The sequence below is a fragment of the Haemorhous mexicanus genome, chromosome Z (genome assembly GCF_027477595.1).
Source record: "Haemorhous mexicanus isolate bHaeMex1 chromosome Z, bHaeMex1.pri, whole genome shotgun sequence".
NCBI classification, from domain to species: domain Eukaryota; kingdom Metazoa; phylum Chordata; class Aves; order Passeriformes; family Fringillidae; genus Haemorhous; species Haemorhous mexicanus.
In genome coordinates this window covers 88,897,202-88,911,675 of record NC_082381.1, presented here as the reverse complement: position 1 = coordinate 88,911,675, position 14,474 = coordinate 88,897,202, and the positions used below count along the sequence as shown (strand labels likewise).

The 14,474-nt window shown below is 43.4% G+C and overlaps 1 protein-coding gene across 2 annotated transcripts in view; it reads left to right on the top strand.

Annotated features, from left to right (window-relative positions):
- MYO5B (myosin VB) overlaps positions 1–14,474 on the top strand; it is a 151,511-nt gene that overhangs the window by 109,786 nt on the left and 27,251 nt on the right. For both annotated transcript variants that reach the window (XM_059837080.1, XM_059837079.1), the window contains exons 22-27: positions 1,538–1,777; positions 6,629–6,713; positions 8,116–8,264; positions 9,022–9,141; positions 10,231–10,368; positions 11,925–11,987. In XM_059837080.1, coding sequence (XP_059693063.1) covers positions 1,538–1,777; positions 6,629–6,713; positions 8,116–8,264; positions 9,022–9,141; positions 10,231–10,368; positions 11,925–11,987 — 795 coding nt within the window. The remainder of the gene's footprint in view (positions 1–1,537; positions 1,778–6,628; positions 6,714–8,115; positions 8,265–9,021; positions 9,142–10,230; positions 10,369–11,924; positions 11,988–14,474) is intronic.

Here is a 14,474-nt window from a genome sequence, read left to right as displayed (position 1 = left end):
GCAGTGGGGAGCAACCCAGTAAATGCTTTCTCATGTCAGTAATTTTTAATAAAACACCCCAGAACCGTTCCTGTACATTTATCTTGTATTTGGATGAAAATCTTTGTTGAGTGCTGTGTAAAACCGTATATACAAGGTTCTTAAAATGCATTTATTTGGAAATATCTTCAGAACCCCTGCTCTGGAGCCAGCCTGGCACAGCTGGGGCTGCTCACCTGTACAAGAGAAGGCTCCAGGGACACCTCAGAGCCCTGCCAGGGCCTCAAGGGGCTCCAGAGAGCTGCACAGGCACTGGGCACAAGGCATGGAGGGACAGCAGCCAGGGAATGGCTTCCCAGGGCCAGAGGGCAGGCACAGATGGGATATTGGGAATGAGGAATTGCTGGCTGGGAGGGTGGGCAGGCCCTGGCCCAGGGTGCCTAGAGCAGCCTGGAACAGTGGAAGGTGTCTCTGCCTATGGCAGGGAGCATGATGTCCCTTCCAGCTCAAATCATTCTAGGATTCCATGAAATGCCTTTGGTCATGCAGAAATTATAATTTCCAAATATGATACAAATGCTGAATTTTGATGTTCATTAATAATTCATTACTAGGGAGCAAAAGGAAAAAAATATTAATATGCCTCATTTACTTGTTTTTTCCATTTGAGATGTGTTTTTATCTTGCTTCAGAGCCCTGAGATGCAGTGAGAGGGAGTGCTTTGGGAGGTCACCTTAAGAAGGGTCAGAAGGATAATCAGAGCAAACTTTAAAAACCAGAATGCATTTTAAGTTTCAAAATGCTGTGTGTGGTATCAAGATTATCTACCCAAAGTCAGCACAGCTTGTGTAGTTAGCTTTTAATGAAGGTCTAGGTGTTTGGCCTGGGGATGCCTAATACTGATGATGTTTTATCAGGCACAATGTAGTGCCCATTGGCTTTCATTTGAAGCCCAAAACACAGCTAAGTCTGCTGAATTTTCAGTTCTCAAAACTGGGGAGAAAATCAGTGCTAAGTGCTAGAAGTGAAAACCTGAGCAAATGAAAGGATGGCTGAGCTGGCACATGACTTGAAACTGGAGTTTGGGGAGCTCCTTGTGCTTGAAGATGCAGTTCTGCATTGTCACTCCAGGTTTCTGCAGGCATGGAGTTCAGGAATAGCAGGGTAAACTGCAAAAGGAATACTACAAAGCTCCCCAAAACTGCAAACCAATCACATTAAGCAATGCTGTTTGGAAGCTGTAGTACAAGTGTAGTATTTTGGTTTGGTTGCCAGTGCTACCAAGAGTCATTTGCCTTTGCTCTGAGTGATATCAGTGTAGTACCAGTTTGACAAATGCTTCTGTAATCGTTGCCAAAGTATTATTGAGCTTTTGTCACAGTTTAGAAATAGCTTTTAACTTTATGGGCTTCATTAGCATATGCATGGGAACGTTTGTTATTGTGGGTCTGTCACCCACCGTGCTTGAGGGTTTGAGTGGTTACTTTTGTAGTGCATCACTGCATGCATTGATGTCACTTGTGCTCTTGTTTTCTTCTTTCTGGGATGCTGGCTGCAGAACAAGGAGAACAAGCTTCTGAATGAGCAGCTGTCCATGCTGACATCAGCCCACTCCTCCGAGGTGGAGAAGCTGAAGAAGGAGCTGCAGCAGTACCAGCAGACCCAGCAGGGTGATGGCAAGCAGCTCCTCAGCCTGCAGGAGGAGATGGAGCGGCTGCGGATGGAGCTGGAGAGGGCTCACGGGGAGAGGGAGGTCCTGGAGGACAGCCACGGCAAGGAGAGGGACCTGCTGAGGAAGGTATATCTGTCTGTCTGTCTGCCTGTCTCAGGTTGTCTCCTGCAGGTGGCCACACTGGTGAGAGCTCGCTCTTCACAGCTCTGAAGGGGAGTGTTGCTCTTTGAGTGTTATTTCTGCTGCTGAATTCCCCTAGGATTTACCTTCAGCCAGCTCCTGGGGCAGGACAGGAGGACATCCCTGTAGGAGCAGTGGCTGCCTTGTGTCAGGACACCCACCCTGATGCCTTTTGTGCTGCCAACCACAAGGAAACGCCCCAAACCCAAATACATCTGGAAATCAGGATGCCTAATAACCATGAACATCATGGAATCACAGAGTTGTAAAGGTTGAAAAAGACCTGTAAAATCACCAAGTCCAACCATCAGCCCAGCACCACCATGTTCAGCACTAAACCATGTCCTCAAATGCCACATCCGTGTGGTTTTTGAATGCTTTCAAGGCTGGTGACTCCACCACTGCCCTGAGCAGTCTGTTCCAATGCTTTACAAGCCTTTCAGTAAAAAAAGTTTATCTAATATCCAATCTAAACCTGCCCTGGCACAATTTGAAGCTGCTTTTATTGTCCTGAGATTCATGTAAATGCCAGAGCTTCATGTGTATACAGTGATTCCTCGTGGTGTGTAATGCAAATTACTGGGGAGGTCTGTCACAGCTGCTGGAAAAATTAGGAAGGTGTAAATATTCCTCACCCCAGCCCAGGATGGGACACAAGACTCAGTTTCTGACATAGCTGGTGTTGTAGGTATGCACTTAGCATGACCTATGTGAGGACCAAGTTCCCTCCCTGAGGAGAGGCACTGCTCCAGCACCAGCTGCTGGTTGTTACGGGCTTTTATAGCATTTGGAGCTGGGATATACACAAAATATATTAATTTTTTTCTTCCTCCTTCATGCAAACCCACAGACTTTCCTGGTTTGGAAGGGACTCACAAGGACAATCAAGCGTAGCAATCCTGTTGTTTATATCTTGGAGAGGGAGTGGTCCAACACTGCCACCATTGTACAAGAAGGCATTCTAGTGGGAGGAAGAGATTTCAGAGTGTAGAGTTTGATTTGCAAATAGCAAAGATGGACTTTTGCCCTGAATTTCTTCACTGATCAGATTAATTCTGAGTAACACCCGTTCTCTTAACCTGAGGCACTGAGATGAAAGTTCAGTTCCCTTCTGCAAATGCTTGTGGCTGCTCAAGTTAAATCCGTGATATCTCTTCTGCGCCAGAAACTGAATTGAATCTTTGATCTTGCTATAGGAAAGAATTTAGGGCTTTTCTACTCAATAAATTGCAAAGAAAAAGCTGTTTTGCAGCTATTATTCTAGAACAGTACTTGGTGTGTGACAACCTGAAGAGGAGTCACTTTTGGAAATTAAAAAAACAACAAAAAAAAGAACCTGGAATTAGCTGTGTTATTATTACAGTGGAAGAATGTCCTTATGAGCTCTTCTAGTGCACTTCACACAGCACCATTGCTGTGGCCAACCTCCCCTCAAGGCTGAGCCCTCAGGTGGTGGGTCTGGCTGAGAAGCTGTAGTGAAGGACTGTGGTCAGGGTGATTTACCCTCAACATCTGGCCTGACTAAAATGCACTTTTGAGTGTGATTCTCAAAGAGATGAACAGTCTGTACACTTGCTGTCCTTGGCTGGACCAAGAGAGCTGCCAGGTGATCACTTGCCCCACTCCTTGCGCTTGTGGTGCACCACACAGGGACATGTGAAACCAGTGATTTCCTTTTAAAATTATAAGATTCTTTTTGGCACAGGGCTCTGTTCATTAGCTGGGTACAGCACATCCTGAAAGGATGCCTGATTTTAAGGGTGATGCAGCTGGGGATAAACTGTGTCTCTTTGTTCTTGATTGCAAATCGCCTTCGAGCACTTGGATGGAAGGTTGGATTAATTGCTGAAGAAATGCTTTTAAAAAGCATGAAAACAAAGCAGAAGCTTTCCCTTGTTGTAAAAGTGCCTACAGAAGAGCAAATACTGTGCATTTTACCATGAAAATAGATGGTTTAATTATAAAACATTTCTAATGGTGCAGGCTCCTATTTCTGGCATTAGCTTTACATTGCTCCCTTCGGTTCCTTTTAAGTGGGAAGATCGAGAGGACCTCTTTCCTTCCTGAAAATATTAATTTAACAAGAACACTTCCCCCAAAAAATTCTGGGATGAGATTTTTGAATTGTTCTAATCTGCTAGGAGCTGGGAAGCATTATGAAACTGAATTCAGGTGAGAAGCAGTTTCCGCCTTCAATATCAAGATGACACCATGGGCATGGTTATAGTGGGACAGATTCTCAAAGACATCTCACTTCTCAGTGAGACTGAGATGAGCCTTTAATTTTTCTGAAGCTCTTGCAAATCCATGTCAGTTATGATTTAGTTACTGAAAAAAAGTCCTTTAATCTCTTCATCATAGCTGTTCTGTCCAAGTCCTTAATTTTAGAACAGCTCTTCTTATTTAATTTCCTGATTAAGTTTGAAACATCTGGGTAAGTACCAATAGCTCCTTCCAGGGCTTTTGGTAGCACCTATTTTTCTTGCTTGGTGAGCTAGGATAATTCACAGCCTGGCCAGGAATTTCATTAGGAAAGTGCCAAATGCCATCATCCTTTCCTTACATGACTAGGGGAAGGATGGGAGGCAGACCTTATGAGCAGGCTGTTCCAGGGAGACACCTAGATAAGAGCTGCAGCTATCACAAGTGCTCCCTGCTCAGCATCTTCCACAGAAATCTTTCAAAGCAGATGCTGTTGCATTTGAGGCACCTCCAAAGATCTGTTTCCTGTGGAAAGAGAAGCAGGAGGTACAAAAGTTGTCCGTGTAGGTATCAGGGATGCAGTTGGTGCTGCTTTGCCATTGTGTGGCCTGCTCCCTTTGCCTCTCCCTGTGTGTAGTGGACTGTTCACATTCCCACTGGACTTGGTTACACACAGGTTTTGATCTCTGAGCTTGTTCCTGATTCATGTAGAAACAGGAATGCAGAAAACACATCCAGTGGCTTAAGAGGACATCTTAAAAATATCTCTACCCAACCTAATGTAATTTTAAAATCTGGGAATAATTTTTGTGGAGTCTGTTAAGTCTTGCTCTTCCAAATATCCTCTCAGCACAGTTGAGAATACCCAAGAATTACGAACAGTTTTGTTTTCCAACCATCATAGCTTTGGGCAGAGAATTCCTTATCAGCACCCAATAAAAAGCATTAGTAAAATAATCTGTCTTTAATCTTTTCCTGATGGGAGAAACAAGTGGAGCTCTTTGCTGTCCCATTGCAGCACAGGTTTTCCTTTCATTCCATCACTCTTTTATCTCTTCTCCAATTTTTTAAGAATTCTTCCTATCTTGAAGACACTAGTGGTGATCTAATGGCAGATGTGATTTATGGTGAAGGAGTGCAGTTGGTTTTGGTACAGAATATTAAAATCTTGGCTCAGTTCACAGCATTTAAAACCCCAGTAGCTCTGCATGCTTAAATTGTGGTGTTTTTCACTTTCTAGTTGTACATCCAGACTCCAGCCTTCTAGGAGAGGTGCAGACAGATGTAATGCAGACAGCTGGAGTAAATTAACAGGGAGAGTAATGAGTGGGAAGGTTTTTCAGTATGTGCATAGAACAGGACTGATTCAGTTGTGACTTACAAGAAAATATTCACTGTGCTTTTGTCCTCATCATTAGCATGTATCTGGCATAGCCAGTGTTTGATAAAATGCCTTAATTTGAACATGCTTGTGTGGAAGACTGAAATCTGTGCTAGGAATGCATGCCAGCTGGGCTGCATATAAATTTAATCTATGGTGACAGCAAAATTGTTACTCTTGGGCTCTGGAAACTCTTATTATGGTGTTTACATTGTTGTTTATTGTTGGTGCCTTGAGATCCTTCTACTGTGTGTAGCTGTTTCCTAAGCAGTGGCTACAGGAAGTGAAGGAGCAGGCTTAGGGGATGACACGTGCTGGGATGATGTGTGTTCTCCCCCTGACAGCAGCAGAAGGAAGAATCATCCTGCTTAGCTGTGGCAGTGTATTTCACTTGACAATAAGATGGTTGTGTGTTTTGAGATAACGCTGTTGAATGCACCAGAATTCAGGAAGCTGAATAATGTTCCAGGAGTAGTTGCCATCAGCATCAGTCCAGCCTTGCAGTTGTGACAAGTGAAAATAGCATTTTTCAGGATTTAGTTCCTGCTCTCATTACTTTTTATGAGGCAATTGTTGTTAATAGCTGCTAAATATGCTGCTGTTGTATTGCCAAGAGCCCTGGTACATGTCATTCCTTGCTGTACCAGAGGTTCTGTAGTTGTGGGAAGCACTGAAGTGACTCATGGGGCTACATGGATTGGGTACAATAAAGTTAAAAAAGCCTGATCTATTCACTCAGCTCACATTCTCTGTGTCCATCTCAACTCCTGAAATGCTACATCTCTGGGAACAATCAGCAGATTTATTTCCCCAGCAGCTGTGACTTGGTGCTGTGACTTGAAGACAATGATGAAGCCCATTGAAATCTAAAAATAAACCTCTGATTTGATGACCTGATCACTTCCAAGAGCTTTGCCCCTGCAGTTTGTGGCCACCAAGTCCAGCTGCTCAGTGCTTTGTAAGATTCTGCTGAAAACATTGATTTAAGGGAGAAGTGCACTCAGGAAAGGGAAAGTTATTATCTTTTGTAGCAGTGCATTTCTCCTGTGTTTCTGCTACCAGCGTACAAAGGATAAGTGACAAAGCACAGGGGAACAGATCTTTTAAAAAGCAGAGGGAGGCTGAACAAAGCCCCCTGTCTCCTGCCAGGTGAAATTAATCCCTGCAGGAGCCCTGCCCTGCAGCCAGCAGTAACTCTCTGCCTTGTTCCCTAGCGTATCTGCGACCTGGAAGAAGAAAACGCTCTCCTGAAGCAGGAGAAAGAGGAGCTGAACAGCAGGATCCTCTGTCAGTCTGAAGGTAGGAAAAACTGCCTATGGCATTGTCATGCCTCCATTAGACAAGGGCTTAATCTTCTCTCCTGAAATTAATTTTCCCTGCCTTGAAAAGTGCTTATCTTCCCATGACCCTTTCCCGGTGGCTTTTGTCTCCATTTTGTTGTGGAGGTAGTTTTGTTTGTGCTGTCCCACTGCATGAACAGAGCTACCTGCACAACAGGTAAGGCAGAGGCCAGTTTAATTGGTGAAATACAGAATAAAGTACCCAGCAAGGCTTTTTAGTTCAGTCATGTTAAAGCATTTAATGCAGACAGCGTGGGAGGCAGTGAAGCTGATGGAGTAGAGAACAGCTGTGTCCCAAGAATAATTAATAAAGGATCCAAGGGGCAGTGCAATTCACATTATTGAGCTGTGGCAAAGGATTTGTCTGGTGTGACAGAAGCCTGTGAGTGTTTTTTAAAAGCAGAGACTTAGCTGACAAGTCATACATAGGGGAAGCAATCTGGGAAGATCCCATTTCACAAAGAGGACTCTCCTGCATGTATTGAGCATTTCTATTTTTTGTCATCTTTTTCAGCTTTGTTTTTGCAGCAGGATTTACAAAGGTCATCCTGCTGTGGATGTAACTACCACTGCTCTGTGGTACTTGTGAAGTGCCTTTTGCTCCTAGCCTAACATAAAACAAAGGAATGAAGATAACATATTAAGAAGAAACTTGCTGCAAATACTTATTCATGCCTTAAAGGATGCTTTTGGAGCATCTAAGATGGGAGAAAGGAAGGGGAGGGGGTTGGTTTGTTGTTCACCCATTTAAAACAACACATGGGCTACATTTGCCTCGTTCCTTAGGAAGAGAAGGGACCAGGTTTTCTTCCAGAGGGGAGTTTTCAACAAATATCTGAATTTATTTCGATATAAACTTCTTTGAACCCCAACAATCTTGCCATGGTAAATGGTTGATGGTGACATAAGGAAGAGCTGCTGTTGTTGATTTGCTCCTACGCCAAAGCTGCTGGTGGGAAGCAGGCATGGAAGTTTTTAAATGCAGCAAGTACCACCTTTTCAACTCAAATGTATTTCTGTACTGTGCTGGTCTTTTCTTAAGTGGGTTTATGGCTTGACCCATGGGAGCTGGAGCTGCCACAGTTAAATGGTGGTTTGTAGGCACTGGAGAGTTCTCTTTAACTCAAGGCAAAGGACTCCTCTGCAAGCAGAAGAGCTCAAGCTGTTTCAAATGTTGAGTAGACAAATACAGATTCTAATAATCTCTAAATATTATTGAAAACTTACATGTATTTTAAAGGCTCTTGGCAGAGAGTATTTTGTTCATTAGTGGTTGTTGTTGTTCCACATGTTTACAAGGAGCTTGTTTCTCAGCTAAGTTCATAATTTCTTTTTTTTTTTCCTCCCCTCCTATTTTAAAGATGAATTTGCACGAAACACAGTTGAGGAAAATACGCAGATGAAGAAAGAGCTGGAAGAAGAGAGATCTCGTTATCAGAACCTGGTAAAAGAGTATGCAAGTCTGGAACAGAGATATGACAACTTGAGGGATGAAATGACTATTTTTAAGGTAATTAAACTGGAATTATCCCTGTTCCCTTGTGCCCTGGACCTGATGTTGGTGCCTGGATAACGTGGCTCCTTCACTCCCAAAACATTTAATAGAACTGCCATGAGTGGGCAGTTTGTGCTGGATATTTCTAAGGATACCTATGTGCACTGGAGACAAAACAGTGCCTTGTGTGCCATGCAAAAGGAGCTTGGCCTTCTGTGCTCCTCTGTGAAATGCTTAGAGATGTCTGTGAACCTCAGCAAAAGCTGGGTCATGCTTGTTGTTTTGCTTTTGTGTTAGTGATGTTCATGTTGTAGGTGTTGGGTTAAAAAAGCAAACAAACAAAACCTCCAGCACTATGACCTCAGAATTTCAAAACCCAGAGTTTTTGGGTTCAGCATTGCTAAAGTGTTAGAAAAACTGTTTAAAATCAGAGTGCTGCTGGATTTGATGGAAGACTAAGTGTTTAAAGAGGGTCCTGGAGGGTGCTGCCAGCAGCACAACCTTGAGCTCAGATTTGCACGTTCACACTTACCAGGCATCTGGTGTCATGAAGAGCCTTTAATTCCTGCAGAATTTTTAAGCTGAGCTTCTATATCACTTTTGCACTTTGAAGTGTTAATATGAATTTTAAGGGTAGGGCATAAAAACTCAGAACATGTAATTCTCTGTAAGGTAACAACTATATAGTCACATATTTGCTCTACAGAAGCAACACTTGGAGAGGAATCCTTTAACACTGGGTGCTTTATGTGCCTGCATTGTTTCTTGGCAGCAAACACCGGGCCACAGGAGAAACCCATCCAACCAGAGCAGCTTGGAGTCTGATTCCAATAACCCATCCATCTGCACCTCTGAGATTGGAGACACTGAGGATGTGATACAGCAGGTGGAGGTACAGCAAATGAGGAGGGAGGGCAGGGGAGCCCTGCTCTGGGTGTGATGGATGGGGGTCTGCAGCACAGGAGGGCAGTGCAGGCTGGACAGTGAGGTGTGATGGATGAATTGATTCCATGCAGTAGAAACGCCTCGTTAATTGTGTGAGAGGGACTGCAGGGTTGTGGTGCTCTGGCAAATTCTATTTGTTTGCAGCAATCAGGGCTCTAAAAATAATTTAGTGCTGTCTTTGGGCCATACCAGCTTGAAGACTGATGAAAATTCATCACAGCAGTTACACCCAGTGCTGATGGATCATGACTGTATCATGATCCCTCTCTGCAAGGACACCAGAATTCATTGGCCTCTTGCCCCAAGCATTTTCATTCCCATGCATCTTCACGGATATTTTGCTGGCCAGCACAGCCCTGTAATCAAATCAACAGTCTCCTAATGCAGAAAAGAGCAGCACAAATTATTCCTTGGCTATCAAGAATCCTGTGGAAAAGGGAAATGTGTTTTTTACTTACATCTGATAGAGCCGGCTGCGTTTTAAGCTCCACTTTTCTGACTCTTGAGCACTTATGGGTGATCAGTGTCCCTGTGGTCAGCCCTACCCTTGCAGGACCATATTTTCTGTCCCAATACACACCTGCAGAAGCCCCTATTTCCCTCTGCTGGGTGCTGCATTATATTGCTTTGGTATTCTTGAACAGCTCTGAAAGCATTTTCTGAAGTCAAAATAATCAGTATTGACAATGTTTTGATATAAAATATTCCAGGTGTGGCAGTTAAAAAACCCCAACAAATAAACACTTGACTAAAAGGGACATTTTTCATGTTCTTAGCTGCATCACCTTTTATCTGTTGGGCTGTTAAGCATCCAGTGATGTATCAAAACAAAGTCAGGTATTTTACTGACATTAAAAATAGGTGTTTAAAATGTGGATTTGCTCTTTGGAAGCACATGTGTTTCTTAGGATGCTCTTGTCCCTGGCTGTGGCTGATGTACCCTGCACTCAGTCAGGGTGCATCTGGCACTGTGCATGGGTATAGAACTTGACACTGAGGTCTTCTCTTTTTTTCCCTCCCCACTGTCCTTCTCTAGGAGATTGGGATGGAGAAAGCAGCCATGGACATGACCCTCTTCCTAAAGCTACAGAAGCGAGTGAGGGAGCTGGAGCTGGAGAGGAAGAAGCTGCAAGCCCAGCTGGAGAAAAAGGAGCAAGAGAGCAAGAAATCCCAGGCAAGAGGCATCTTTTCATGGATACTAATATGTCATATTTGTAACTGGCTTTCCTTGATTGCCTGAGGCCACATGATGTAGGAATTTAGCTTTGAGAGTGACAAGTTCAATGTAAAAGGCTACAAATCCATCTGGAAAACTGAGATAAACTTTTTTTTTGTCCACTAAGGACAACTGGACAGGAAAACTGCTTCATTTATTTGTTTAAACAAACTGGTTATAACATTTAGGGCAGTATCTTAAGCTTCTTGAAAGCAATGAAATGTGGAATCAATTTTGGCACACATTATTCCATCAGCACTGACCCTGTGTCTCACGTGTGGCACCCTGCACGTTCAACAACCCTGGATGATTTCTGTTATTTAAGCATTTCTTAGCTGTCCTGGTTTCCCCCCATCCAGCAGTGTGTGGCATGAACTGAAAAGCACTTCACATACATATCAGTCAGGCTGGTGTCCTCAGTTTGGTTTTATTATCATCTGTGTGTCTTGGTTAGGTTTTTTCCCTCAGTAATGATCATAGAGAGGAATACAGGTTAAAAGTAGTGTGGTAAATCAGAAATATCAGGATAGCTGTTAGAAGAATAGGTTCTTAATTTCTCTTGCAAGGCAGGGATAGCCTTTTGCTGTATTCTTCCTTCCTTGTGAAAAAAACAGATGAAAAAACCAAACAAAAAAACAACCCCAAACTTCCTAAAATTTGATTTGCTTGCTTGGAAACAAATTAAAACCATGAATATTTAAAAAATTAAGATTACTGGCAGCCCAGTGGTAACTCAGGGGACAGGAATCTGTGAGTCTAAAAATACAGCTCTCTAGGTTGTGGTGAGCTGACTTCTGGGTTGGGGGGTTTTAATAGCAGATTTCTTGTGTGTGCTTTCCCTGCCATCTGTAGCCAAGGCTCTGTGGCTTGTCAGAGGCCAGAGTGTGATATGAAACAGCAGTGCTGCTGTGTGCTTGGTGTCCTGAAGCACTGAAGATGCTCTTTTACAAATTGCTGGGCAAATGCCATCCCTCTGGGATACATATTTGGAATTCCTGGGGCTTCTGTTGCTTTGTTTGGGAATTGTTTTCATTATTACTCTCCAGTGTGAGATCGGTGTACCTTAGAACAAATGCAGTAGGAGACTCAACAATATCATCAACAGTAATTATTTACTTGCTTCACTAGATATCCTTATTGATCACCCCTAGCAATTTGCAAGAAACACATGAAACGGGAGACTTCCCCAGCCTCTCATTCCTGCTGCAGGAAGATTAAAAACCTGTTTTTCAACTGCTGTGTTGGAGATTGTTCCCTTAATGACTGTCATTGTTTGAAAGCTGCAGCGAGGCACAGTTGTCAAGATATTAATGAGAGATTAAACCATTTTCTCTTGGAGTGTCCTCTGCCCCACTGGTGTTGCTGGGATGCTGTCTGATGGCAATTAATGACATTATTATGGTTGAACTGGCCAGCAGGGCTGAATGCTGATGGAGACGTGCCCAGCTACCCTGTGCTCTGTGCCAGTTCTTCTGCCTGATCCTAAATACAAATTTGCTCTTTAATCTGCACAGGTAATTGAAATAAAGACTGAAGTGGCTTCAGAACATGAAGATTTTGCATACAACAGCCTGAAGGTGAGTGACAGGCTTCTCCTTAATGCTGTAACCTATTGCATGGCTACAGCAGCCCAAACAAATGGTGTGAACCTGATAATAATCCAAAACCTGCTGTAATCAGCTCTGCTAGAGAGGGCAGCTGGAAAAATGTAGCTTTCCATCCGCTCCTGGGCCTGGGGTGGGCTCACATATGTTTCTCTCTGGGTGACATTGTTTTCTGCTGATCTGCCTGTCTCTGAGTCATCCATGGAGGTAACGAACCCACTCGTGGTGAAGGGGGCTTTTTCCAGTTCAGGTTTTCCCTCTGGGATTTGCTGGGCTCCCTTTGACTGCAGGTCTCAGCAGTTGGCTTTGCAACAGGTGTTAAATTCTTATGGGCTGTTTCTTATTCCAGGCTCCATCTCTGCTTCTTAGCCACCTTCTGTGCTATCCCAAGGTGCCACTCAGGTCAAACCCAGATAAATCTGTGGAGTGATTTGAGCCTCCTTAAATGTCTCCATCTCCCAGCAGAAGTGCTGGCTGACCACAGTCATCCTGTGTCTTCTCAGTATTGCCCTACCCTAGAATGTGTCTTGTCCCCGAGCTCAAAATCCTGACAGTTTCTGTCCCCATCACTTTCTCCCTGTGACAATCAGAGCAACTGAAACCTCCTGGGTTCCTACAGCAGCTTCTGTGAGTTCTATCCTCCTTCTTTAACTGTATTCAAACACTTCTGGCCTTTACTGTCTTAGACCAATTTTTATGTCCTGCTTGTCCTCAAAAAAACAGTTCCTAGGATAGCGTTACTAAGGGAAATTTTTTTATGCTATTGGTTTGTTCAGTGCAGACCTACCTTTCTGATGTTCCTTCTCTCCCTATCCCGTTAACAAATATTGCAATGCAACTGAGAAGTCCGGAGGAACATATGTTTTCCAGAATAGCATGATGCTAAACCATCTGTCAGTAGTAATATCAATTTTTCCTGCTGCATCATCTCCTCTGAAGGATGCAAAAAAAAAAAAAAAAAAGGCAGAAATTAAAGATGGAAAGTGCCCTTGGAGTATCAGTAGATTTTTGTGAAACCTAATTATCCAATTTTATTTTCGTAGCATGATATTGGTGTAGTTCTGGATAAATGTGCTGTTTGTGGTGGAGGGAAACCCCCCTGAACTTCCTTAGTACCTCTGCATAGCTCTTGGAAAAGAAGCCTGGCAAGGTCCCTGCCCAAGTGTCCTCCAGTTGGTTAAACATACTTGTGGAAAGTTTAAGTTTCTTGACCCTGAAAAGCAAAGTGGAGTTGCAGTTTGGAAGGGCGAAACCCAGCAGATGAGAGCCACCACTTCCTTAGATGGCTTCTGGAATTCTGACTTCTATATGGGCTCACAAACTGTGTTTCCTTCAAGGTTTAACCCTGGAAGTTCAGAGTGGAAATACTAATTTTGGATTTTGCTACTTTCTGCACACTGACATACTAGTATTCATAGTTCTACATATCTAACAAATTTTAAAAACTTGTTAAATGTTAAATTTTTAACAAATTTACCAATTAATGTTAATACTATTTCATAAGAATAGGTGGCATGTGTTGCTAAAAATGCAGGGGTTTTTTTACTTTAGTCTAAAATAGATGGAAAATGAACCCCTAGGGAATTCACATTCCCTGTAGGAGTGTTTTCCTGAGAAGGACCATTGAAAAAGACAGACAAGTACAGTTCCCAGCTGTTCCCCCCACATCTGAACACAGGACACAGCCTGAAGTCTCTGTCTGCAACGCAAAAGTGACTTACTGCTGATTTTGAGGGCTTCTTTTCCCTCCTTCCCCCTTGACAGCTGCTTCCATGGCTATGACAAAGCTATTCTTCTCTTTCTCTTGCTAATTTATATCTCAAATATTTGTACTATCTCTGGCTCCTTAAAGAGTTTCTTGTGAATATGTTTATTTTTCATTTTTACCAGCTTAAAAAGACTTTATTTTGGGGAAATAGTCTGAGGTGCCTAAGAGCTCACACAGGGGACAGTCTTTCTGTGGATGCTCTTGAATGGATGGTGAGGTACCAGTTAGTCAGCCATGGACAGAAACATCTTCCCCTGGACCAGGCTGCTCCCACCTGGCCTTGGACACTTCCAGGGATCCAGGGGCAGCCACAGCTGCTCTGGGCACCCTGTGCCAGGCAGGGCCTCACCACCCTCACAGCCTGGAATATTTTTCCTCCTTTCTGATCAAAACCTTCTCTCTTTCAGTTTGGACAAGATGAGCTTTTAGGTTCCTTAACTTAAAAACTATTTCTTCACTATTTTAAAGTAAGATTCCGTACTTTTATGCCCCATTTCAGACATTTTTGGCACTCACAGCCCCTCAACCAGGACAATATAAGGTATGGGTGTTACTCGATGGCTGTGCAGGTTTGGCTTCTGCAACCAGCACATGGGCTGATACTTCATAGGTGTCTGCTGTCCTCCAGCTTGGTGTCTTGGTGTAATTATTACTATAATTATTAGTCATGACACCATGATGGCAGGGATTTC